Source organism: Carassius carassius, chromosome 39 (genome assembly GCF_963082965.1).
Source record: "Carassius carassius chromosome 39, fCarCar2.1, whole genome shotgun sequence".
In the NCBI taxonomy this organism is placed as follows: Eukaryota; Metazoa; Chordata; class Actinopteri; order Cypriniformes; family Cyprinidae; genus Carassius; species Carassius carassius.
Window position 1 is genome coordinate 26060379 of NC_081793.1, and position 24600 is coordinate 26084978.

General features: G+C 38.2%; 2 protein-coding genes across 2 annotated transcripts; one reads left to right on the top strand and one right to left on the bottom strand.

The window, feature by feature from the left end:
• Positions 1–7193: 7193 nt before the first annotated feature.
• Positions 7194–10206, top strand: zgc:111868 (uncharacterized protein LOC556628 homolog). The gene is made up of 3 exons (XM_059531382.1): positions 7194–7263; positions 7338–7390; positions 7505–10206. Exons 1-3 carry the CDS (start codon positions 7244–7246, stop codon positions 10093–10095), a joined length of 2664 nt encoding a protein of 887 aa, XP_059387365.1. The 5' UTR covers positions 7194–7243; the 3' UTR covers positions 10096–10206.
• A 3082-nt stretch (positions 10207–13288) lies between these two features.
• On the bottom strand, positions 13289–24049 carry LOC132121690 (glutaredoxin 3-like). The gene is made up of 11 exons (XM_059531383.1): positions 23896–24049; positions 23078–23186; positions 21597–21671; positions 20049–20250; positions 16933–17105; positions 16376–16437; positions 16242–16299; positions 14729–14781; positions 14551–14590; positions 14248–14340; positions 13289–13743 (listed from the first exon to the last, which is right to left on the bottom strand). Exons 1-11 carry the CDS (start codon positions 23970–23972, stop codon positions 13693–13695), a joined length of 993 nt encoding a protein of 330 aa, XP_059387366.1. The 5' UTR covers positions 23973–24049; the 3' UTR covers positions 13289–13692.
• Between the last annotated feature and the right edge of the window lie 551 nt (positions 24050–24600).

A 24600-nucleotide genomic window follows, 5' to 3' on the forward strand; every position in this document is an offset into this window, starting at 1 on the left:
GACAGCTTTGAGTCAGAAATGAAACCGTTACTTCAGTGAGCCTGTAAACTCAATGGGATCTGTGATGGCATGTGCCTTTCACTGAAATGGAACCTTCCAGAGACCTGCACAGCATTGTGAGACTTTATATCCACAACTGACAAGAAAAAAATAAAATAAATAATAATAATAATTTTGTCCAAATTCTAAGGCAGCACTGCATGCATCCATCATGGATAAAGCAATTTTAGAAATAATACAATTCTCCCCCAACACACTTTTTGGAAAATCATCATTATATGTTTTTTTTATATGTTTGAATGGTCACATGCAGGGGAAAATAATGTAGCCGACTCCATAAAACAAGCATGTAAGCTCTAAACGATAATCCCACAACTAGTACTCACCTAGCAACATCTGCTGTTCAGCAAATCAAGGAAATGTCACATAATGTAATAAATATTCATGACCAATGTCATGCCTGGAACAGCTTGTGTGCTGAGCTGCTGACAGAAAGTAAGCTTCCTGTGGTGAGAAGACAAGAACAACAGATGAAAACAAAAGACATCTTTGACAAAAAAAACATGCATCTTTATATTGAATGTTGCAACAGGTTTGAGGCCTAATTATTAAACTTATAAGATAGATAGATAGATAGATAGATAGATAGATAGATAGATAGATAGATAGATAGATAGATAGATAGATAGATAGATAGATAGATAGATAGATAGATAGATATTGGGTTTTGCACTTTGTGGGTGAAGTCTGTGTGTTACGCGTCAGCACTGATTAGTTTGTGGGCGTCTCCATTAATTGTCATCAGCAACAGCTGTCACTCATTACTCATCCCTATATATTGGCTTGTCTAGCGTCTTGTGTTCGTGAGAGCGTTGTTTCATGTTTGTGACCTGTGCTTTTTGTGTGTTTCTGTGTTGGCTGTCCATGTTTCCCCCGGAACCCCGTCCACTCTACACAACCCACCACCAAGCAACACCACTTACCTTTGGCTCGCTTCCCCGCAGTTCCTGTGTCACCCTCTCCTGCTGTCAACTCACCTCCGCCTTCCGGATTCATCATTTTTCACCACCATCTTGGACTGTGCATTCCTCCCAACGTTATTTATGTCCCAGTATTGTATTGTTTCATTGTCTTTTCATTAAATTACCTTAACCTCGCACTTGCTTCCTGCCACTCCTTCACCCCAGTCGTTACAGATAGATAGATGGATAATGTTGTAAATACTTCTTCTAGTTTCCACAAAATATGTTTTCAGTTTTCTACTGACAATAATAAGAAATATTTATTGAGAAGCAAATTTGAAATATAACAAATACAATGAGATATATATATATATATATATATATATATATATATATGAAAACAATTCTTTTAAATGAGAATGATATTTCACAATATTACTGTTTTTTTTTTGTACTGTATTTTTATCAAATAAATTCAGGCTTGGTGAGTAGAAGAAACTTATTTCAGAAACATAAAAAAAAATATCCTAAATCAGTTACTCATTTTTGTAAGGATGCTTCCTCTGTAAGAAGTAGACACGAAGGCTGCTAGCTTGGTTCTACAACAGAGCTAGCAAACGTCCAATTATTATTTTCCGGAAATCTCTCGCTGTAAAGTAACAGAGGTTTGATAACAAGTCCCTCAAATCACGTAAGCACCAGAAACAGCAGGGAAGCACATAGATTCTCAAAGATGGCACATTGCTTTGTGTATTTCTTCGACTTGCAGCAAATGCAGTAATTATATCCTAATAATGATTTATGAATACAAATCTAAGAAGGCCGAAGGCTTTAACAAATAAAGCAAAAACTGACAGAGTTCACTGGAAAAAATATACGAACACCGGTAGAAGGACTGTTCGTGATTAGGTTTCTTTGTGAATGAAAATTATTGTTGTCTACAGCTCATTTCTTTAAAAACACAATTTTGTATTCACTTTTCATATTTAATAAGTACAGTAGCAATGAGCTGCCAACAATGGCCTTTCATACACTGCAAATATGATCAAGAATGTTCTCCTGGATAAACGTTCTCGGGGGTTTCACTACAGTAGAGCAGGATAACATGAAATGGTAAACGAATCAGAGCTCAGCTCGACATGCCATTTCAAGAATTTACTAGTATTTCACCTGCTATTGAACACTTGTCTAATTTGAATGCAGATCTGTAGTCAGTCCTGAGAAGGAGAATGACAGTGGCATAATTAAACATCTTTAAAGTAGGTCCTGCAGGTAACCCTGTCTGTCACGATTAGTTTGACTGGGAAATTCACTGAGAATAAATAAATCATGCCCAAAGAAATCAATTTGCATGCACTGTCTGTATAGTTTTAGCACCTGATTCCCTCAAAGGCACAGTAAAAAAAAATTTAAAAATATATATATATATATATATATATATATATTATATGTATAATATATATGCATTCATCTCATTTGTAAGTCGCTTTGGATAAAAGCGTCTGCTAAATGATTAAATGTAAATGTAATGTAAATATAACGTCCAAACCTGTTCTAAACATGCTAGTTGATTTTATAGTGAGAAGCCAACAGGGGATTAATGTCACGCTGTCTGGTCTCTGTTTCCCTGGGTGTCCACTAGTGGTATCACTTCCCCATAGGCACCTCACCGTAGGCACTACAATTCCCACTAGCCTTGTCCCTTCATCAAGGTAATTGCACTCCTGTTAATTGCACTTAGGTGTCTTCACTTGTTAGTCATTATCCTCCCTATATTAACCAGTCCTTTTCTGTTTGTCTGCATGGAGTCCTTACTTTCCGTCACCTAGTTTCCTCGCGTTCCTAGTCTTCGAGTTCCTGTTCTTGTTCCTGTTTGTTTGTTTCTGTTTGGATTGATGTTTGGTTACGACCCCGGCTTGTTTTTGACTCTGATTTGGATTACCCAATAAATCTCACACTGCACTTGGATCTTCTGTCTCCTGTGTTCCCATACGTGACAGAAGGACTCCATCATGCCAAGATCCAGCGGTGTGGGATTTCGTATACGTTCCCCAGACACCATAGAGGAGCGGATGGGAGACTTTCCAACCTAACCACTCTCCGTCAAAAGGGGAGTGAGGTGGGGTGCTTGGTGCAAATGTTCTGGACAATGGCAGTGGGGATGGGGTATAATGATGAAGCCCTGAAGGACCTATTCAAAGACTGCCTGGATGACCCTTTGCCTGGGTTAGAGATGAAGGGGCTGGAGATACTGGACTTTTGGGGGTTCACCAGTTACCTACAGCATCGATCTCGGTGGGATGACTCAGCCACACCTGTCTCTCTCGGTGGGATGGCCGACTCTAGACCGGGGTCTACAGACAGTAGGACCGCCAGCCCAGCGCCACGGAGCAAGATGGCCGCCAGCCCAGCACCACAGCACAAGGTGGCCGCCGGCCCAGCGCCACTGCCCAAGATGGCCGCCGGCCCAGCGCCACTGCCCAAGATGGCCGCCGGCCCAGCGCCACAGCACAAGGTGGCCACCGGCCCAGCGCCACTACCCAAGATGGCCACTTGTCCAGCGCCTCTACACGGAAGGACAGCCACAGTTGACCCTCCAGAGTCGAGTCAGGTTCTCGTTGACCCTCCAGAGTCGGGTCAAGTCACGGTTGACCCTCCAGAGTCGGGTCAAGTCACGGTTGACCCTCCAGAGTCGGGTCAAGTCACAGTTGACACTCATGAGTTAAGCACTACCACAGTTAGACCTCAGGAGTCAAGTCAAGTCACCGGTGTTCTTCATGGGCAAAGGCAAGTCACCATTGATCTTCATGAGCAAAGGCAAGTCACCATTGATCCTCATGAGCAGAGTCAGGTCACCAATGATCCTCATGAGCAGAGTCAGGTCACCAATGATCCTCATGAGCAGAGTCAGGTCACCAATGATTTTCCTGAATCCAGTCTAAACTCTGCGGAACTACCAGAGCCTCTCCATGTCTCAGCCGAACTCTCTGAGCGCTCGACTGATCCTGTCGTGGCCACGGAGGCCACCCTTAACTTGTTCATGTTCTCTGTTTCAGACTTGCCTATCCAGACTTGTTTTCATGTATCATCGATCCCACTGTGGTGGTCCTCGGTGCCGCCCTGGTGGGCTCCTGTCTCGACCGCACGGCTGTGGTGGTCTTCTTCGCTGCCCTTGTGGGCTTCTGTCTCGACCGCACGGCTGTGGTGGTCTTCTTCGCTGCCCTTGTGGGCTTCTGTCTCGACCGCATGGTTGTGGTGGTCTTCTGCGCCGCCCTGGTGGGCTTCTGTCTCGACCGCACGGTTGTGGTGGTCTTCTGCGCCTCCCTGGTGGGCTTCTGTCTCAGTGTGAATCTACAATTTTCATAGTCATGAAAATAAAGAAAACTCTTTGAATGAGAAGGTGTGTCCAAACTTTTGGTCTGTACTGTATAATATAAATAAATATATATATATATATATATAATTCTATCTAGATATAATTTTCAAAGCTCAATATTTTGCATTATTACTCCAGTCTTCGGTGTTGCATGATCCTTCAGAAATCAATATAATATGCTTATTTACTGCTCAATAAATATTTCTTATTACTAACAATCTTGGAAGTTTGTAATAAGTTTTTGCTGCGTCATACTTTTCTGGAAACTTTTAATGAAATTATAAAATTGTAAGGTGGAGAATTTTTTTTTTAAACTTTTGTACATCTTTATATATTTATATCTTTTATGCCATGCATATTATATATATATATATATATAAAGCATTGAATGTTAGAATTACAAAGTTTTGTTTGAAAGTTCTGATAAAAAGAAGGTTTATGCCTTACAGAAAGATGGATGGATGGATGAAGATAGATAGATAGATATGAAATGTTATGATTTCTTTTTTCAATACTACTACCTGCTGCTTATTACACACTGATTAATACATTTAAATGTTCAAACGGAGAAATGAACACACTGAGAAACAAACACACCTCAGGCAGGGGAAATCTTGTGAATGAGACTCTGTTTCACACCAGCTTAGACTTCACATTTAAGGGCAGGAGAGATGTTTTATAATAATTATGTTCTACATTTTTTATTTATATTAGGTCTCACTTTACCTCTTTTTTTCTACTGTTATACAACATCAAATCTCCTGAAATCTACTTACAGCACATTGTGCCTTAACTCCCCATGCCAATATTCTGTAGCATATATCATACTTTCCAAATTTTTTTTACATTTTTATTACATCACCAAACACTTATGCTGTTATCAAGACTGAAGTGGGCTATTGTTAAACTCAATTTTTATTTAATGCTAAATCACTGAATCAGATTTAAAAACAAGACCTTATACATTACAACATTTGTTCCACAAAATATCTTATGCTGCAAAGGTTATTCAGAGTACACTTTTGCGTGAATCCCCTTGACAAAGTGCACAGTGCACCTAGAATGTCTTATACATAATGAAGAAGGTTCACTCTTGAAACGAAAAGTATATTAGTTTACTTTTAACTCAGTGTTGTCTGAGACATTTAGATTTGCAGAGAAGAGTTAAAATCAAAGATAGATTTATTTGCATTAGAACAAGGAAGGGGAATGTAGCTTTGAAGGCTGTGAGTGTTGTACAGTTTCAAGGACTTACAAAGGACTTTCTTTTATGATAGAAGATTGTGATGTCTTATTAGAAGAGAAAGAGTCTCTTGCATATAAAACTTTATAAGCTGTGGAAAATATAATCAAAATGGCCAGCATTGAGAGATACAAATAAATGCATGTTTGTTGGATTCCAACACCTTAACAGCAGTGAATAGGAGTAAGATCAAATTCTCCAACATGAAGTTTGTAGAAGACATTTTTACTGTACTTTTAAAAGTAAGGACATAACGTCTACTAAATCGTTTGTTGTTAATTCTTCAATGAAACTTTTTGGTTACAATTTCACTCTTTCACTTGGCAAATTGAACATGGACAGGTTGACATGACATGCTTAAAACACATTAACAAAACTTAAGAAGGTAAAGAAGACAGTATAGACTGCAATACCTAGGATAGCATGAAATTCTTAGCTGTGGTAATCAGCTTTCCTGGTGCTGTGTACAAACTGTGATGAAGAGGCTTGTATGCAGTGAAAAGCAGCAGCGTCTCTACTGCTCTCTTCAGGCCAGCTGTGGTACTACACGTGATTTGCAGCACTGTCTCTGGCGCCACTCAGTGGTAAGAAAAAAATGCAACAGAAGTAGGCTTTATTAAACACATTTTACCAGAGGACACCACAGAGATTAAACAACAGTTCTATTTTTATTTACTCTTTTTTCCAGCGGGTTTCTCCACTTCCAATTCGATTCCTGCTAAACAGTTGCTTTAACTCTAGAGAAAAATCAATCTCTCATCTGAAAAGCAATTCTAGCATTCTCCAAAGACAAAAATAAAAGCAGGGAGATGATTGAAATGTAAAGACGAGAGTCTCCATTGTGTTTTGAGGGCCACTGATGAAACAAATTGCAAAAAACAAAAAGTAATTGTAAAAAAAAGAATGGAATAGAAAGCAGAAGGGTATTTAATGAAACCTTTGTTATCAGCAAACAGATCTGACTGTGCATATTAAGTAGTGGATAATAATATACAATCATGTTCAATCATCACAAAATACACCCCAACAGGGTCACCAGGTCTGATATCATCCTGGATACGTTTATTTAGCAAAAATGACAGGTTTACTGTATATCATGAAATACACAGCTACTTATCAAAATATACAAATAACAGACATGAATATTCAAGTTTTTCGAGTGTATTTTTACTACAAGAAAGTGATTAGTGAGAATAGCAGTAAATTAGTTGCCCAGTATGCATATTTTAGATGTCATAATAATTAAATAGTTGTTTCATAAACAATTATTCATTTGTGTGTGTGTGTGTGTGTGTGTGTGTGAGTGAGTGTGTGTGTATATATATATATATATATATATAAACACACACACACACACTTTCAGGTAGCCACAGTATGCTTTGTGGAGCAGTCCTTATGAGGTGTGTAATGGTTGCGAATGGATGAGACGGGATTGTATATAATTAGTTATTGGCAAATTCGGTCATCAGATATCCAGCTAAGTGTTCACAGGTGAACAGTATTTTATGTAATTAGATGTGTGAGCTGCTCAAACAAACATGCTAATAAAATACAGATGCCTGTCTAGATTTGTAGTTGTTTTGGTTGTAGTAGTTTTCTTTTGGAATTGTAGATTCACATCTCCACAAAACGTTTTTTTTTCTGTTTGTTTCTTTTTCTGCTATGGATATGGAGTGGAAGCGGTATGTATAAGTTTTAAGTTGCATTGTTTTTAGTTACATGTACTATGTGAATACTTATTTTTCTTTCTCCCTAGGGTCCACTTACTGATTTTCTTGAGCTTCTTGAAACCTGCTGTTGGATATGAAGGTGAGTGTTGTGTTCATGAAGAAATTGGCCTTCTATTAAACTAACTACAACACAAACAGTTGTAGCTTTACTAATTCACAACTAATGTAACTAATTCATGGATATGTTCTCTAGGCTGGGTTTCTCAGAGTGTTCAGCCTCAGAACTGGTCCGTCCTCCACAAGCTCTCCAATCCTAGGAATGGCCAGTCTTCTGTGTTGGAGGCTCCAGTGACTGGAAGCATTCCTGTTGAAGAAGTGGCCTCTAATATGCTTGCTGGGAAGAACCCATATGCCAGCAAGTCTCCACTTTCCCGTTCACAATATGTAAAAAGAGGCTTTTCCAGCAGTTATGGATCTATGTCTCATACCCAAAGTGCACCAAATGTCTTGGACAGAATTTCATCACCGCTACAACTCCAGGGTTCCTCCAGTCCAAATGCACAGAAGATATTTAACAAGGCAGCTAGTGGAGAAGGTTCCTATAGTCCGTCTGCTCTATCTTCAAAATATGGCTCTGGACTGCAAAGCGTTTCTGCTCCCCTCTCTTCCACACCAGTACGAGGTGATGGTTTCAGTGGCTCATCCATCCGGTCAAATCTGTTTTTCTCCCCTCTTGATGTTTCTGGTCCACTCCCCAGTGATCAAAGCTCTTCAAATCCATCTGCAAGCTCTCAGGGCAACTCTGGCCTTAAGTTGGGAGGAACCTCTAGTTGGCTTTCTACACTGAGTAGCTCTTCCACAGGGTCCTCAAGCAGTTATCGCCATCTCTCTACTTCTCAGGGCAGCTCTGAGCCACAACTGGCAGGAGGTTCAAGCCAACGTGTTTCTGCAAGTGGTTTGCTAATCCACTCTCCAAGTACTGAAAGTCAGAATACCCCTGGGTCCTTTTATGCCAAGCCTGCTGCCTCACCCATAGGTTTTCACCAGCTTACCACTGGTCAGAGTTCTTATGGCAAATATAAACCAAGCTCTGTGAGCAGAGTTGGCAATCAGCTGGCAGCTTCCCGTTATGTACCTAGACAGGATAGTAGCTCTGGTTCGTCTGTCCAGCCTCAAGGTACCACTAGCCAGCATGCTCCAGCTTTTTACTTTGGTGCAAAACTGCCTGTGTCCAGTCAGTACTCTAAAGTAACTCCAAGTGGTTATCTGTCTCCAAGCCAGTCATCTCTGAAGTGGCAGCCTTCAACCTCTAGGACCCAAGGATTTCAGACAGTATCAGGAACCGGTACATCACGGAGCACCTCTTGGCCTAATAATGGGTTCTCTTCACTGTCTTCAACAGGAGGTTCTGTGCAGTCTCAACCTGCCTCTAGCCAGAAAGCCCTGGCTTCTTTGGATGCAAGAGTGCCGGAGTACAGTCAAACTGCCTCAAGTGCATCCTCTGCTCCAAGCCAGACATCCCAGTGGGATCCTTTCACTTCTAGATGGTCCCATGGTTTTCAAACCTCTGGAGCTGTAGCATCTCACAGCAGCTCTCCCTCTCAAGGTTCGTCTACTAGTAAGTCCTTTACCCTTACCTCAGCAGCAAGTCCCAGCCAATTTGCCTCCAAACAGGAAGGAAGTGGTAGATATATTGGCTTATCCATTCAGTCTCCAAGTACCTCAAGTCTGCATAGTCCTGGGTCATCTGAATATGCTAAGCTTGCTGCCTCAACCCTAGGTGTTAGTCTGCCGACCAGTGGAGAACGCTCTTACAGCCAGTATACATCCAGCTCCTGGAGCAGAGCTGGCCCTCAGCTGGCAGACTCTACTCACCATGCACCCGTGCAGACTGGAAGCATGTTTACTGGCGGCTCCTCTCTCCAGAAGCAAGGTACCTCTCTGTATGCACCACCTCATTTGGATGTTAAAATGCCTATGTACAATCAGGCTCCAAGTGGACCATCACGCTCTCTGAGCCAACCATTTCAATGGCAGCCTTCCTCTAGTTTGTCTCAAGCTTTTCAGAACTCTGGTACAGTGGCCTCGCAGAGTAGCTCTCCATCTCAAGGCCCCAAGACTCCCACGATGTTCTCTACCTCTGCAAGAAGTTCTGACCAATTTGCCTCACCAAAAGAAGGAAGTGGTAGCTATAGTGGCTTGTCTCAAAGTGCCTTAACTCTAACTAGCCCTGAGTCCCCTACATATATCAAGCGTGGTTCCTCCCTGTTTGATGTTTCTAGGAAATCTTCCAGTGGTTTGAGCACCAACCGCATGTATACATCAAGCTCCCAGAGCAGGGATGGCACTCTGCTGGCAGACCCCATTCCTTCTGTGCCTGTGCAGTCCGTAAGCAGCTCTACTGATGGATCGTCTCCGCAGCTGCCAGGTACCTCTAGCCAGTATGCCCCTTTACCCTTGAGTGCAAAAGTGCATGGGTACAGTAACAGATCTTCAAGTGGAACCTCGTCTAGGAGCCAATCTCAATGGCAGACTTCAGCTAGGTGGTCACAAGGTTTTCAGACCTCTGGGGCATTCCCATTACAGATTGGCTCTTCATCTCAAAGCTTAAAGGCTCCCAGTAGGTTCTCCACTCAGGCTTCACCTGGATCCTCCTTGACTGGCTCAGGGGCATCTAAAAAATGGCAGCCTTCAGCCTCTCCTTGGAGCAAACGGTTTCAGGCCTCTGGCACCGCTGAACCTCAGAGCAGCCCAACATCAGTTATCTCCAGTAGCTATGGTTATGACCAGAAAGCTTCAGGCTATTCCAAATCTTCCCAGAGCTCCCCTGGTATAGGATGGTAGTCCTCTGTCAAGGGCTAAGGAACTGCCATGTACACTTGTACTGTGGAATGGCAATGCTAAATGGTATAAAGCTGCATTCAAACTTTGATTCAATAAATTGTTTAATATAAATGGTTTTGAACTTTCTGAATTTTACATGCCAATCTTACTGCTGTAGGTGTAGCTATAATCAGGCTACATGCCTCATCTACAGGTCTTCGTTCCCTGGGCCCTTATGTAATGGCTGGTTTTCTGTATCTCAATGGTTGCTTAACATCCTAGATAACTTGTTTATTCAGTGGTCCGTTGCATAATTAAAGGTCACGGGTCAATGTTATAATTCCAAATATGCTAAAACCATATGATATACTGACCCCTGAGATTATTAATAGGTCAAAGGCGAGTAACGTGGGTGGTCCGAGATCAAGGGGGTCAAAAACCTTAGGGCAAAATATCAGATATCACCATCAATTAAAAAAAGAAAACTGAAAGGAACTCCAGCATAGTGACTACTAACATGTTTTGCATAGCATTTTCCTGTCATGTATTTAGCTCCATTGACCATCTAGGATGGTAGAACCATTATCTAAATAGTAGTCATGTTTTTACTTTGGCAAGGTCATGGTCACCAGTCTCCGATTCAGACAGCCTGCCTACAGACTGTCTATTCACTAACCTAGTAACTGAATTTGCCAAGGTTAGTTGCAAAATATATTTTGAGTTTTATTTGAGGAACTCAAAAAGACTGAAGAAAGACAGGACTCCGATTTAAAAATTCTGCTTAGTTTTTGAGTCATGGTTGTGAACTAATCTGTATTCATTTCTTTAGGATGCAGACCAACACTATTTTGTTTGTGGTATCATCTACAGTATTTCAGCTAAACTCCTCCTTAATGACTTAAAAAAAAAAAAGTGTGATTTTGTTTTTCCAGATTACAAAATTTGAACCAATACCTTTTTCCAGAATGATTGACCTTTTAGGGTCAGGCAGACCTCACCTGTCTACTTCAACAGTTGTTGAGCAGAATAAGCTTCAGCTGGGACAATTTATGTTGCATCTTTTGCTGTTTTGCTTTCTCTCTCTCTCTCCAAACTTGGACAGTTAGCAATTTTTGGGACCACCTGTATAAGTATCACTGTTCGAACACTCAGCAGCAGAAATCACAGGGGCAGAACAGATCAATATTTCCATTTTCTTCCTGTTAAAGAAGGCATTGAAATGCATTTTTATCTCCTCACTATAGATGCTTGCTCCCCTTTCATTGTCTCAAATAACGGCAACAAATTCCACTCAAGGTGTACCATCTCATTTTGATTGGATTACCTTGAAGCAATAGGATTCAGTGTTTAGTTCCATGACTGTGGAGACTAGAGACTGGCAGCCCCTGGGCTTGACAGAGCAGAGTTGAGTGACTAGAATGCAGTCAGGTGATTAACTTCTAGATATGGATCCATGTAATAAGCTCCACAAACCCATCCGCAGTGCAGTGACTTTTGAGGAAGTAAAGATATGACCAACGGGTTGGATACAGGCCTTTCACGACTGTAATGATACCTGATCCCATGGAAATCCTTTCATGTGTTAGAGACAGCACTGAGGTGAGAGGAAACTACGAGTTTTGTTCCACAATTTGTAGCATCATTTAGTGCAGTGAGAGACATCTTTGGAGGTCTAGATTGTGGTGTGAATGTGTATGTATGTGTGCCCATAGTTTATTATATTCATGTGGAAAATGAGACACAACCCGACATCATTTCTCAAAATTAAGCCAATCTGCTAAAGTGTTCAGAGGACAATTTATATTACCTGTAATTTTATGATAAAAGACATTGCTTGGTTTTAGTGAAATAATATTACATGCAAAAACAGCTAATAAAATGCAAATTACTGAGTGATGTTTACAATATAAAAATCACCTATAACATACTAAACCTTTATGGAGTATAGTTATAGCCCATGTTTTCAGAGGCCTTGTTCCAGAAGAACTTCTCCCATTTAGCAAGAGAAACAATATTCTGAGATTACTTTAATAACTGTCTTTTTTCTATTTTGCATATCATTTATTCTGCTTCATATCATGGATACTAATACCATGACATGAGACACTGCCAATTACTGTACAATATAAAAATAACTTAGGAATATAAACTTGCAAATTGCTTTAAGGATTTTTAACTGAGCTTATATGCTATCATATGACCTACAGGCATTGTCTATTCTGAAGGTTTAAGAAAATATCTGCATATGCATAAGTCAAAGTACACATAAGAAGATACTTTTTTATTTACTTAGTGCCATTGTAGATAAACACTTATCTTTTAATTTACTTCTCAATATTAAGGGTCTGACTTTACTGACTTAAGTGATACACCTGGAAACCTACTACTGTTTTTAATACTGATGCTAAAATAAAGTGAACCATCACAATCTTTTAGGCAGTGTTATGAAACTCTGTGTACCTGTGGTGCTTATGCATGACTACGAACACGGGGTGGCCATATTTTTCAGTTAATGCATCAGTAAATATGAGTGTACTATTGTGGGCAAATGTGTTTAAAAGTTTTCCTCAACACAACAATCAGATTCTCGTGGGAGCGCTTCAGTTATGTGTGTGTGTGTGTGTGTGTGTGTGTGAGAGAGAGAGAGAGTAACATAATTGCCACTCTACGCTCTCGACTCAAAGCCAGATGAGGTGTGGGTTGACTGCTGATTAATATTTATGGATCTTTAATCACAATAAGACAGTTCTTCCTGTCCCCAAGAGTTTGGCAGAGTTACTCTGTCTGAAAAGCTCAAGAATCACATTAATTAAAGCCAGTGGACGTGATCGTGAATGATACATCCATCATTGCCAGACTCATTAAAGAGGTCACATATCCAGGATAAAAACTCAAAGGCAGCAAAAATTGTCCTAATCTAACAACCTGCAATTAAAAGCAGATGGATGGGCTCATTAATGAGGGCACCGATTCACACAGGTTGGTTTTACATGCCAAATCATTGGCTCTGACAGGACTTGCATTAAAGCCAAGTTTACATGACATAAACATCTGATCTGACATAAATATTTTAAAAATAAAGGAAAATGCACACTGACGCATCACAGAAAACATTAAAGCATCGCCTACCCAACTAACATCTAATCATTTTCTTAAAACAGTTAATTACTTGCAGTTTAATAAGAAAATACCCATACAAATACATGCATAAGTCTTATATTTTGCCCAATACCATTTTCATTGAAATTGGTTTTAATGGGATGGACATTCTCATTCTAAACTATTTGATTTGGCAAAAATGTGTGGTCACAGCAGACATATTTAAGACACATCAATACCTGGTGTACATTTTAAATCTTGGCTGTCCACTTTTAATCAGATTACCAGAGACAGATGTAAATACCAGGTATGAATAAGATCTAAAACATGTCAGTGCAACAAAAACAGATTAGAACACAATAAGCTTCATTGGATTTACCTGATAGGATCAACATCGACTTTCAAAATGAGTAATTTCCTAATAAAATGCTAACTCGGATGGAATAAGTATAATTTGAGTCCTCCATTCCTGAGGTTAGCGGTGCAGGTTACAGGCATGTTCTTCAGTGCTGGAGTGGTTTAGTTTTCTCCTTTCAACACCGATACCAGCTCACCATTCTCTTTCAGCTCCTGTTTAACAATATACACATTTCCCATCCGTTATGAAACACCTTTACAGATATACATATATATACATATATATATATATATATACATATATATATATATATATATATATATATATATATATATATATATATATATATATATACATACACACACACACACACACACACACACACACACACACACACACACACACACACACACACACACACACACACACTCAAATAGCAAAATATTTTATTTAAAATTTAATTAATATTTCACAATATTTATTTTTGATCAAATAAATGCAACCTTGGGGAGTTTCTTAAAAAAAAACATTAAAACATATTATTGACCATAGGTAATATATTTTGCACTTCAAACCTGTATAATAAGGAAAGCAATCAAAAAAAAAAAAACAAAAAAATTATAGCATTCTATATGGAATTAATTCCTGAAATCTAGCATTATTTACATTCATTACAGCTGAAACATTACAATTTCAGTGCTATTTATGCATTTCACCTTGATTATGTCCAGTCCTCCGATCAGTTCCCCTTTAACGTACAGCTGTGGGTACGTCGGCCAGTTGGAGTATGTCTTGAGTCCTTGTCTAACCTAAAAACACAACAAACAAACTATTTATTTAGGGACATTTACATAGTAAACAAAATCATATTCTAAACATAACTGTTTAACAGTTCTTTATTCCGTTCTCAGTATGTCAGGAGCTCACTAGGATTTGTAACAGTTGTTCTTGAAGCGTCTATGGCAAGAAAACATTTACTAAAAATGGAAAGATAAACTTAAAACTGAAGAAACTCTCACCTCTTCATCTTCTAATATGTCAAACGTACTGTATTCAACTCTGAAATGTAAAAAAAATAAACATTTGTTACTATATTAACATGCATTTAGTCTTTCAGTAATTCATAATTCGTGTTAAGAACATTATCCAAAAAGAGCATCTGTCGTAGTTAGATAACGCTGTAAAAGATTCTCTCACCCCGTGCTGTTCATTATTTCCAGTATCTGACGGCTGAATCCACATTTGGCAGCCTGAGTATTCACAAAAACACGAGTTAGGAGAGTGAAAATGCTAGAACATCATGAAAGGCTGGAGTAAAGCGAAACCCTGCGCTTGAAAGCCAATCAGAGGAAGCACGTTTTTAACTCCACCAAAACACATGCAGACTACTGGAGAAACTCCACAGAGGCTCCTCTGGGCCCAAACCAGCACAGAACCAAACTTACAACTACAACCACCTACAAAGGACATTCTGAAGTGCGTCTCAATAACTAGGGGAGAAAGAGGAGGTAATAGAACAAGAGAGACGGAGAGAGAGAAACCAGTCAGACGAGAGAAAAGAGAGGTCTCATGAGGAAAGACTTTAAACTACTGCAAAGAATGTTTTTCATGTGTGAGTGTTAAAGATCAATACAGTTATGAGGAGGGAGGTGAGGGGTCTTTCTCCTCCATTAAAGAAAGAGAACGCAGCTCTATCAGTGCCAGAGCCGCCTGACATTGATTTCCAGCACCGCTTCATCCTTGTGCATGTTTTTTTTTTTTTTTTACTGTAAAGGAAAAGTTCACCCAAAAAACAGATCTCTTTGTAATTATTTACTCACCTTTGTCATTTCAAACCCACCTCATGACTTTTTTCTTCTTCATTAGAACATAAAGGAAGACATTTTGCAGACTGTTTTCACAGTATGCTCTAAAATAATTATATACAAAGTATTTTATATTTAATAATAACAATTTATCAATTTATCCATCTACTATGGAATACAATAAAATTATTACATTTTCTCTTCAGTGGAACACAAAGGAAGACATTCAGCAGAATGTTCACATTATTACTTTAGAACATTCTTCTTATTTTTTTTAATTACTTAAAATATAAATATCAGATTAACTTATTTTGCCTTGGCAACTAGGTGAAGGACTAGAAACACTAACTACAATAAAACTAAAATTAAAGTAAAAAAAACAGAAATATTTTTGAATGAAAAAAAAAATTACATAAAATTACTACATTAATATTAAATTGAAAACTGAATATATAAAAATAAAAATTCTAAAAGAACAAACTGAAATAACACTACATAATAACAATAATAATAACAGTAGAAGTAATTTACATGATATTGCATAGCGTTGTATAAATATTAATTTCTTCAACCTATACTGTTAATTTTGAATGGCATTCCATGTATTGGATTATCTGCCGTATACTCCTTGAAATTTGGTCTGTTTTTTATATTTTATAGCTTTTTTTTCTGTACTTGGGGAGCATGAGATACATGGTCACTATGAAGTTGTTGTAGGAAAAAGTGTACTTAATTAAAAAAAGGAAATCACATTGGTTTGGAATAACAAGAGCTTGAATAAATAAGACAGTTTTCATTTTTGGGGGTGATTTATCCCTTTAACAGCCCCTGCTTTCTCCTCACTCTTTTAAACTGGGTTTCATTCGAAAGAAAAGGGAGAAAAAGAGAGCATTTAAGTTACTTACCTCTTTATTTCCTTTCATGAAGAGCATGATGGGTGATTTATTGATTAGAGATTTCAGCCTGTCAGAAAAGAGTGTTTAAATAAGTCCAGTTGTACTGAAGGGGGCTGTTTGAGCGAGCGTCTATCTGTCTTTACCTGCTTTCCAGTGAGACGGTCTTGGGGAAAGTATTCTCAAGTTCACCAGACTCGCCCAGCTCCTGTGGAGGATATCAAATATCTCTGAATCCCGATCCCTTTCAACTTGACTCACACATGCACGCTCTCCTTTCATAACTAACAGCTCCCTGCTGAGACGGTTTACCTCTCTGTAAAGGTAAATGCAGTATATTAATGAGGAAGGGCCTCTTGGACTCCAGAGAGAGGATAGAGGATGGATGCTGGCTGATCCAGCCCTCCTCTCTCAGCAGGAGTGCTCTGCTTGATTTAAGCACTATGAGCTCGCTGGGAATGTAAAGCAACATAAAGCTAATAACAGAAAGCTGAGAACTCACACTGCATCAAAAGTCCTGAAACACGAACATTAAAGATAATACGCATGGGATAAAACGCACAAGATCAAGCGATGAAGAAATCAGTGTTTGGAAAAATAGGGAAATGTCTAAAATACACTGTTATGCCTTGATTTTCATTGAACGCAATCAATAATGTTAAAGTTTCTTCTCGTATCTCATCGACAACGGGATTCCTCGTACCTTTACGATGTCCAGTCCTCCGATGAGCTCTCCGTTGACGTACACTTGCGGAAAACTGGGCCAGTTGGAGTAGGTCTTGAGTCCCTGTCGGACCTCTTCATCTGAGAGGATGTCAAAACTGCTGTACTGTACATTGTGGTCCTTCAAAATCTGAACAATCTGACGACTAAAACCTGCAACAGGTTAAAAAGAGTATCATTAGTGCAGTGTTCTTTTTACTAGCTTGCACATATTTAAAGGCTTTGAAGAAACAAAAAGCAAACGATTATATTTGAAATGTCACTACAATGACAACTAATGTTTTCATTTGTCATTGCAAAATAAAAATCTATTAATTGTATTATGAAACTATTAAGTTCACCCTTTAGTTTGCTTGAGAGCTTTTTACTAGCTTTCACTTAATTAGGAGCTTTAAAGAAAGAGACTAAACATTTTATAAAAGCAAATAAACCTATTCATATTTTTATGTCACCACAATGACAAAAGTTGTCATTTATCATTAGACTTTCTTGTTCAATGTCAACTTTTTTTGGTTTGACTGTGTACATTTTACTACCTCGCACTTGTTTTAAAGTTTGGAGGAACTAAATAAATAAAATAAACTGATGAATGTATTTAAATATCTATCTATATGTGTGTGTGTGTGCAGTTAGTCAATTCGTTTTTTTTTTTTTTATTTACATACATGTTCCATTTTAATATCAATTAAGGTTTTAGTAACTGTTGTGCTTTTGTTTTATTATTTTAGGTTGGTATATTTATTATATGGGTTTAATCAAAGTAATTTTTTAAAATAGTTATTATTATTATTTTAGTAGCAAATCATGTTAAACTATTGTGATAGATGTTGCTGAAATAATGATTTATTATTATTATTTTTTTAATGGTTTTAGTTTAATAACTCTGTAATGGCAACAAAAGTTGTTTTTTTTGTATGTTTTAGTCCCACAGTGAGTGAAATATCCAGCAATCACAACTACCCTGCAATCAGCAATCATAATTACCCTTTCGTCCATTTTAGATACTACGCAATATTGGGCAACACAAGCTATAACAGTTTTAGAATACAGTTTTCTGATTTCTGAATTTTAAATACCCCTGTTCCTATGAGCAGACTACAAGTCAAAAATGAGAGAAGATAAAAGAGAGAGAGGGATATTATATGGGAGGAGACAAAGAGAACAAGAAGCAAGAGAAGTGGCGCATAAGGAGGAGTGAGCGAGAGAAAGAAACAAGATCAGGAGAGAACGATGTGCAAGGTGATGTGTAGAGTCTGTGTAGACCCTGCAGTAAAACACCCATTTTCATCTTGTGTGGCTCATGAGGGAATTCATTATAAAACAGCTCCAGGCGCCTCACTTGTGCTTATGCATTTGCTGGTATATTAGCTCAACTCTATCAGAGCGGGCAAACATGCGGGCAGCTGCTTTCTCTGGCTCCGGGCGAACTCCACCAGACATGCTGCATTGATTGCCGAGTTCTTTCCCCCTCTATGCCTGCACCTACAGGGGCTGAAGACCGTTCGCTTTGGCCGACTCTGCTCCAGGAAAGGGGCGATGTTACAGCATCGTTTCTCTTTTCAAGGACAACCCACTCTGAGAGAGAAAGGCTGAGAGATCTGAATTGACACATGGACCCCTAACCTTTTAATTTGACATGCATAACTGCTTTAGAGTTAGCGTTAGCTGAACACTTGATCATTTGGCTGTACGCTTGCATTGGATTGAAAGAGCGTGTTTACATTTAGAACCCAATGCACGCTACCAACAGGCATGGCTCGCTCTCCGTGCATTATTTCTTGATTTGGGTATAAGCCAAGTGAATGAGAACATCAATAAGTTTCAGTATTATAATATCTCCGAGTCGGACCGACCCAATGACACCTAGCGTGGCTTCAAATAACATCAACGGCGCTGAGCAACAGGTTCCAGGCTCAGAGACGAAGCGGCGTAAACTCTGAGGATCTTCTATTAATAAAGAAGAGCTGGAGGAGCTGGCAGCCGTTGAAAGCTCAACATCACGTTTGAGTTTAGAGTTCAATATCGTTTTTAGTTTGATCTCAGGATGGCAAACGCCAGCATTCCCCCAGACATTCCTCTTTACACAGACAAAACGTCAAGCGCTAAACTGCGCCTCAGTCCATGACCAAATATGCACTTTGAACTATCAAAAAAGTATTGTTAAAAATGGGTGAAATTAATATGAGGATGTTTTCCAACTCTACACCACACATCTTTGACATGAGGAAGAAAAAAAGCATGCCAGAAAATCAGCGAATCAAACAGAAATAAGCAAGATCAAGCTGACAGCCTAAAGTTAAACAAACTAAAGAATAAAACGGTATTAAGTGCTCAAGCTTTCACTGTGAGGATTTAATGAGTATAACTTTGACTTACAAAAGCAGAATATGTTCCTAATTTAGAGTGACTGCTTATCAACCAACGTTTGATTAACAAAAGTGGTTGTTCACACTTGTGGCAGCTTCAAAATCGACCAGCATCATCGTCAAGAGAATTTCAATTCTAGTGAATTTTAAATAAATATGGATGCTTTCCACAGACTGTGAATGGAAGTCAATTTGGATAAAATGCATTAATAAAATTGCATATTTTATATTGTTTATCTGCATGTAATGCAACCATTAAACAATATCAGAGAACCATTAGTATGCAAATGTAGTGTTAAACGGTTAAAAAAATATTAACTTAATATCTCAGTTGATTCATTCAAGAACATTTTTAAGTCTGGGAATCACTGCCGTACACACAGTACAAAACACCCATGAAGTCGTGAAAGCAGAGATGCAATATGACAAAAAAGTAACTGAATGCACAATGCACTGTGCTGCAGAATCTTCGTTGATTGCAATGGGAGCTATTCAGATAATCAAGTTAGAAACTTTGGGTCAAACCGAGCCAGGCTGTATTTTGGTGGAATTTGAAATATAGTGGCACATCCATACTGACTGTCCATCGCTCTTAAGAAAGATGCAATGTACTTCTCTCTCCGTCCTGTTCATGCAACTTTGATTTGTGTCACTCCATCACCAACGGTTGCTCTAACGGTTGCTGACCCCGTGTTAATTTATGCGAGTGAGTATATATGCATGTGTTTACCACAGCGAGGCTCCTGGGGCGATCCCTTCATGAAGAGCATGCAGGGTGCGGCGCTGATCAGCCTCTTCAGTCTCTCGTTGAGGTCCTCTTTAGGGACGTCCCCCGCCCTGGCAGCCCCGCCCCCACCGGACCCCAGCCGCTGCACCTTATTGGTCAGCTCAGGGGCATGCGCACCATCCAACCTGTCAATCTTCTCACCGCCCTAAGGGTTGTCGGTAAACAAATAAAGAAAAAACACTAAAGAGTGAGTAGTGATAGATTGAGGAGTAAAAAAAAAAAAACAGCATTAATTTTTTAGGATGCTTGCCAGTTTGTTTAGATTGTTTGCAGGGAGAGAGAGAAAACAGGCCGCAGGCTCTCCTGGTTCTTTGACATGTTACACCGAGAGAGGGAAAGTCTTGCCAAGCCGTGTGTTTGTTTAACCTCCCATTATTTCTCAGTTGCTTGATTTCTAACACGAGGAGATTTTGCAGCTCACATTACTTGATCGTTAAACTCCAGCTTCCCAACAGGCTCTGTTTTTCTAACCCCGCCTCCCTCTGCTAAATAAACGCAAAACACTATCGCAGCACACCTAATATAAATACAAGCTGTGTGTACAGAAAAACACAACCTGGCCTAGATCAGCATGCTTTATGAAACACAAAGAACACAGCGTATTAGGTCTTCAATTCTTTTATTTAAATGTGTTAACTTTCTCTGCCTTTGAAACAACTTTTCTTCTGATGTAAGAAAGGCTGTGTAGGCGAGGATAACTAATACTAACCAATAATAATAATATCACAGCCTAACATTCACAATCCAGTCATATAGTAAGTCACTAATTTTACATACAAAATTGTTTCATTTGTAATTTAAATTAGACACTTTGAATGTTTTGGGAACAAAGCAATCCATTTAATGAATTGCTGTTCACAGTTTTACTTCGGTGACCTGGTCTATTTATGATTATTGGCAAAATAAATAAAACAAACTTGGATAAACAAATACAATTTTAATAGAATAATTCATGCAACTTTTTTGTAACACTGTTACATTCTGCAAGGAACCAGATTTATACCGATGCTATAAAATATGAATAAATATATTCAATATATACTGTTCTTTTGAACCTTCAAAGAACTCAAAGAATCCTAAAAAATAAGAAAAATAAAAGATATGTTTTCCACAAAAAAAAAAAGTCCAACATTGAAGATCAAATCAGCATATCTGTATGATTTCTAAAGGATCATGACAATGAAGATTGGAGTAATGATGCAGCTTTGATCACATGAATAACTAACATTTTAAATATATATTAAAACAGAAAGTAGTTATTTTAAATTGTAACAATATTTTAGAGCAAATAATTGATCAAATAAATGCAGTCTGTTAAAAGGTTTAAATCATTTGAATCATATATGATACAATGTTCCTATTTGTGGCAAAATTAACCTCCTACTCTCTAAAAACAAAAAAACTTGCCTTTATTATAAAAAAAAAAAAAAAAAAAAAATCATGACTTTAGGTAAATGTGAGCACAGCTGAAGTCAAACGTGGACGTTTTACCTTGAAGAAGAGGAAGGTGGGAACTGAAGTGATCTCATACTTTTCAGAAACCTCCGGGACTGCCTCTGCCTCCAGCTAAAAACAGAGAGAGAGAGAACTACTGTACTAATGATTCTTTATAATTCACATTAATAAAACATCACACACATCAACATGTCAAATATAACACACACACTGACAGTTTATATGGCTGTAAAAAAAACTTTTATGAAAGAAAACACACACACAAAGCATTTCACATGAAATTGAAAACTAATACAAATCTAAACTCCACTGCCACAGCTACAACATGTAAAACGTTTAGACAAACTTCATAATTAATTTGCTTCTGATGATGATAATTATTGAAATATACATTTCTGGACACATAAACTGAAGTTAAAAATGAAATTCTTAAAAGAACTCAAAAGCAAAGAGAAATTCTCCAATTCTGAATGTATTGTAAGGAATTCCACATCATTTATTCCATATAGATTATAAAAGGGCAGTTTCTGCTTGAAGAACTCTTCTGCTCTGCTGACTGTGTGATGAAAGGCAGTATTAACCCTTAACAGAAGGACAAATTTCTCTCTGCTGGTTTAAGGCCATGAGGAAAGTAAAGTCATTCAGAGCCCGAGGCATTTCAATGCGCTCCACTGCGAGCCGGAGCAGAGGGAGGAGAGCAGCTGGATCTGTGTTACTGGAGCTACAGCCGTTTCACCATCAGTTAGAGCCCGGTGCACACAGGAACATTTGCAAGAATAATAGGCATTTTCAAACAGGTACCAAATTCATGCATTTGCAGATGGTCAAACAAAAAAAAGAGATCCACACCAAAACTCACACCATTGCTTGAGGCATATTTCAACTAGTTTAGATGCTGAAACAAACATAATAAAATTGACTGTACCAGAGTGTTGTACACATTTATTTGGGATAAGAGAAAGCATTTAATAAAAATAAAAATGAAATCAATTTTAAACCTGTTAAAATAAAAATATTAAAATGAAATCCAATGCAATTTATTTCTAATTATTATTCAAGTATAATAATTTATACATGCACTAAGTAATAGGTGTTCCCATAAAAATAGACCTTAAATATTATTATCTGAGCATATTTTGTTGTTAAAATTAATTACTTCTGTTGTTTAAATGTGTTTATATATATATACATATATATATATATATATATATATATATATATAAAGAAAAAAAAATATTGTGCAATGAGAAAAATAAATAAATAAATGCATGCAAACAATATGGCCCATTCATAAAACAGCTCTGCTGGTTTTAGCAGCCAGAGAGGTCATTTTCTGGGCAGCCACAGGTATGATATGGGGGCGACTGGAGTCTGTGGGAAACTTTTTTTTTAACCAATTCTGCTAATGATACAGAAACTACACACCACAACGGCATTTAACCACAATTTGCACAAATTAAGCATGAATGTTATTGTTGAAATGATTTCAAGAATAGCCGTGTCAGTGGTACCCATACCTTCACAAACATGGTGTGTTTGTGCTCTTTGGCTAATTCTGCCATCACATCGTTCATCTGCGAACACTGCGGAGCCCATGCTGCATGGAAATGGACAACGGTGAGGGACCTGGACAGAGAAGGAATGATGTTGATCTTAAAAGAAACCTGGATCACAGAAGCTGAGATTAGAGAGGATTGTTTTTTTTTTTTTTTTTTTTTTTTGGAAATACAGATTTAAAGCAAATCCATGTAGATCTGAATTACAATTTATTTAAATGTGAATCTAGACCAGGGGTCTACAAACTCGGTCCTGGAGAGCCGGTGTCCTGTAGAGTTTAGCTCCAACTCTAATCATACACACCTCAACCAGCTAATCAAGGTCTTACTAGAATACATTACTTGAAACTTCCAGGCAGATGTGTTCAGGTGTGTTAAAATCTGCAGGACCTAATTTGGAGAACCCTGCACAGAATCATTTAGTTGTGTGTTCATAATGCTCCTCAACAATGACACCAGATGAACAGGATCTAACGTTACCAGTATTCAATGAAGAATAAAACTGACCCATGCTATTTCGGATTTATCATACAGGTTTGGACTGACATGAGGGACACAATCAGTCCAAAATCATGTGATGTAGATCATATTAATCCATCGATATAGATTTGCATCACATTTAAGTTACTCAGAGTTTAACGTTAGCCTATCTGAGCGGGCCATCGGTTATTTCATTCTCAACTCTATAAACGTTTAATTCCCGTGTATACGTGTTAATATCTGTTCGAAATTAATTAGATTTCATGACATACTTGACAAAGGATTTATTTTTCACTTACTTGTTGTTATTTTTTAATAATTCCTCGAACTGTTTTAGTGATGTCGCGTCAGTGAGGTTCGCCATGCTGCCAGACATTACTAAGCGATCATCGAACCCTCCATCTAGACACTGTACTGAAGCAAGACATTACTAATATACGATACCACTACCATCGAACACAGACCGTTTTGAGAAATATCGAGTTGAATATTAAGACGTTGGTTAAATATATAAACATTTGAACTGTATACGTACTATATCTTAAGTCAGCTTTTCCGCTTTCTTACATCTTTCTGAGGTGAAATGTACAGTTAAATAACTACAAGATCCAGACTTGGTATTGCGCATGAATAAAAAAAGGACTATTTTTATGACAGTTTTGTGTCATTATGTTACGTCTCAAACCACATTCGATTTAATGACTCCATTTTAATTAAATTATAATTTTAACCGAATGTTTAACAAACGTACATGGCAAAAGTATGTGAATATTGGCACAAGACAACAAGCAGGGTTAAAAGAAAAAAAGACCCTGGTTTAACAATTTCACGTGTGAAAAAAAAAGTAGTACAATATTGGTGTGACTGAAAGCAAATAATATATATATATTTTTTTTTAATTTGAGGCCAACTATTACTTTACAGTAGGCTACATTGGCTGATTCGTTCATGTCGACTCATTCGCTCTCAGGGTTTTCTCGTCGAATAGTAACAATCTATTTGAT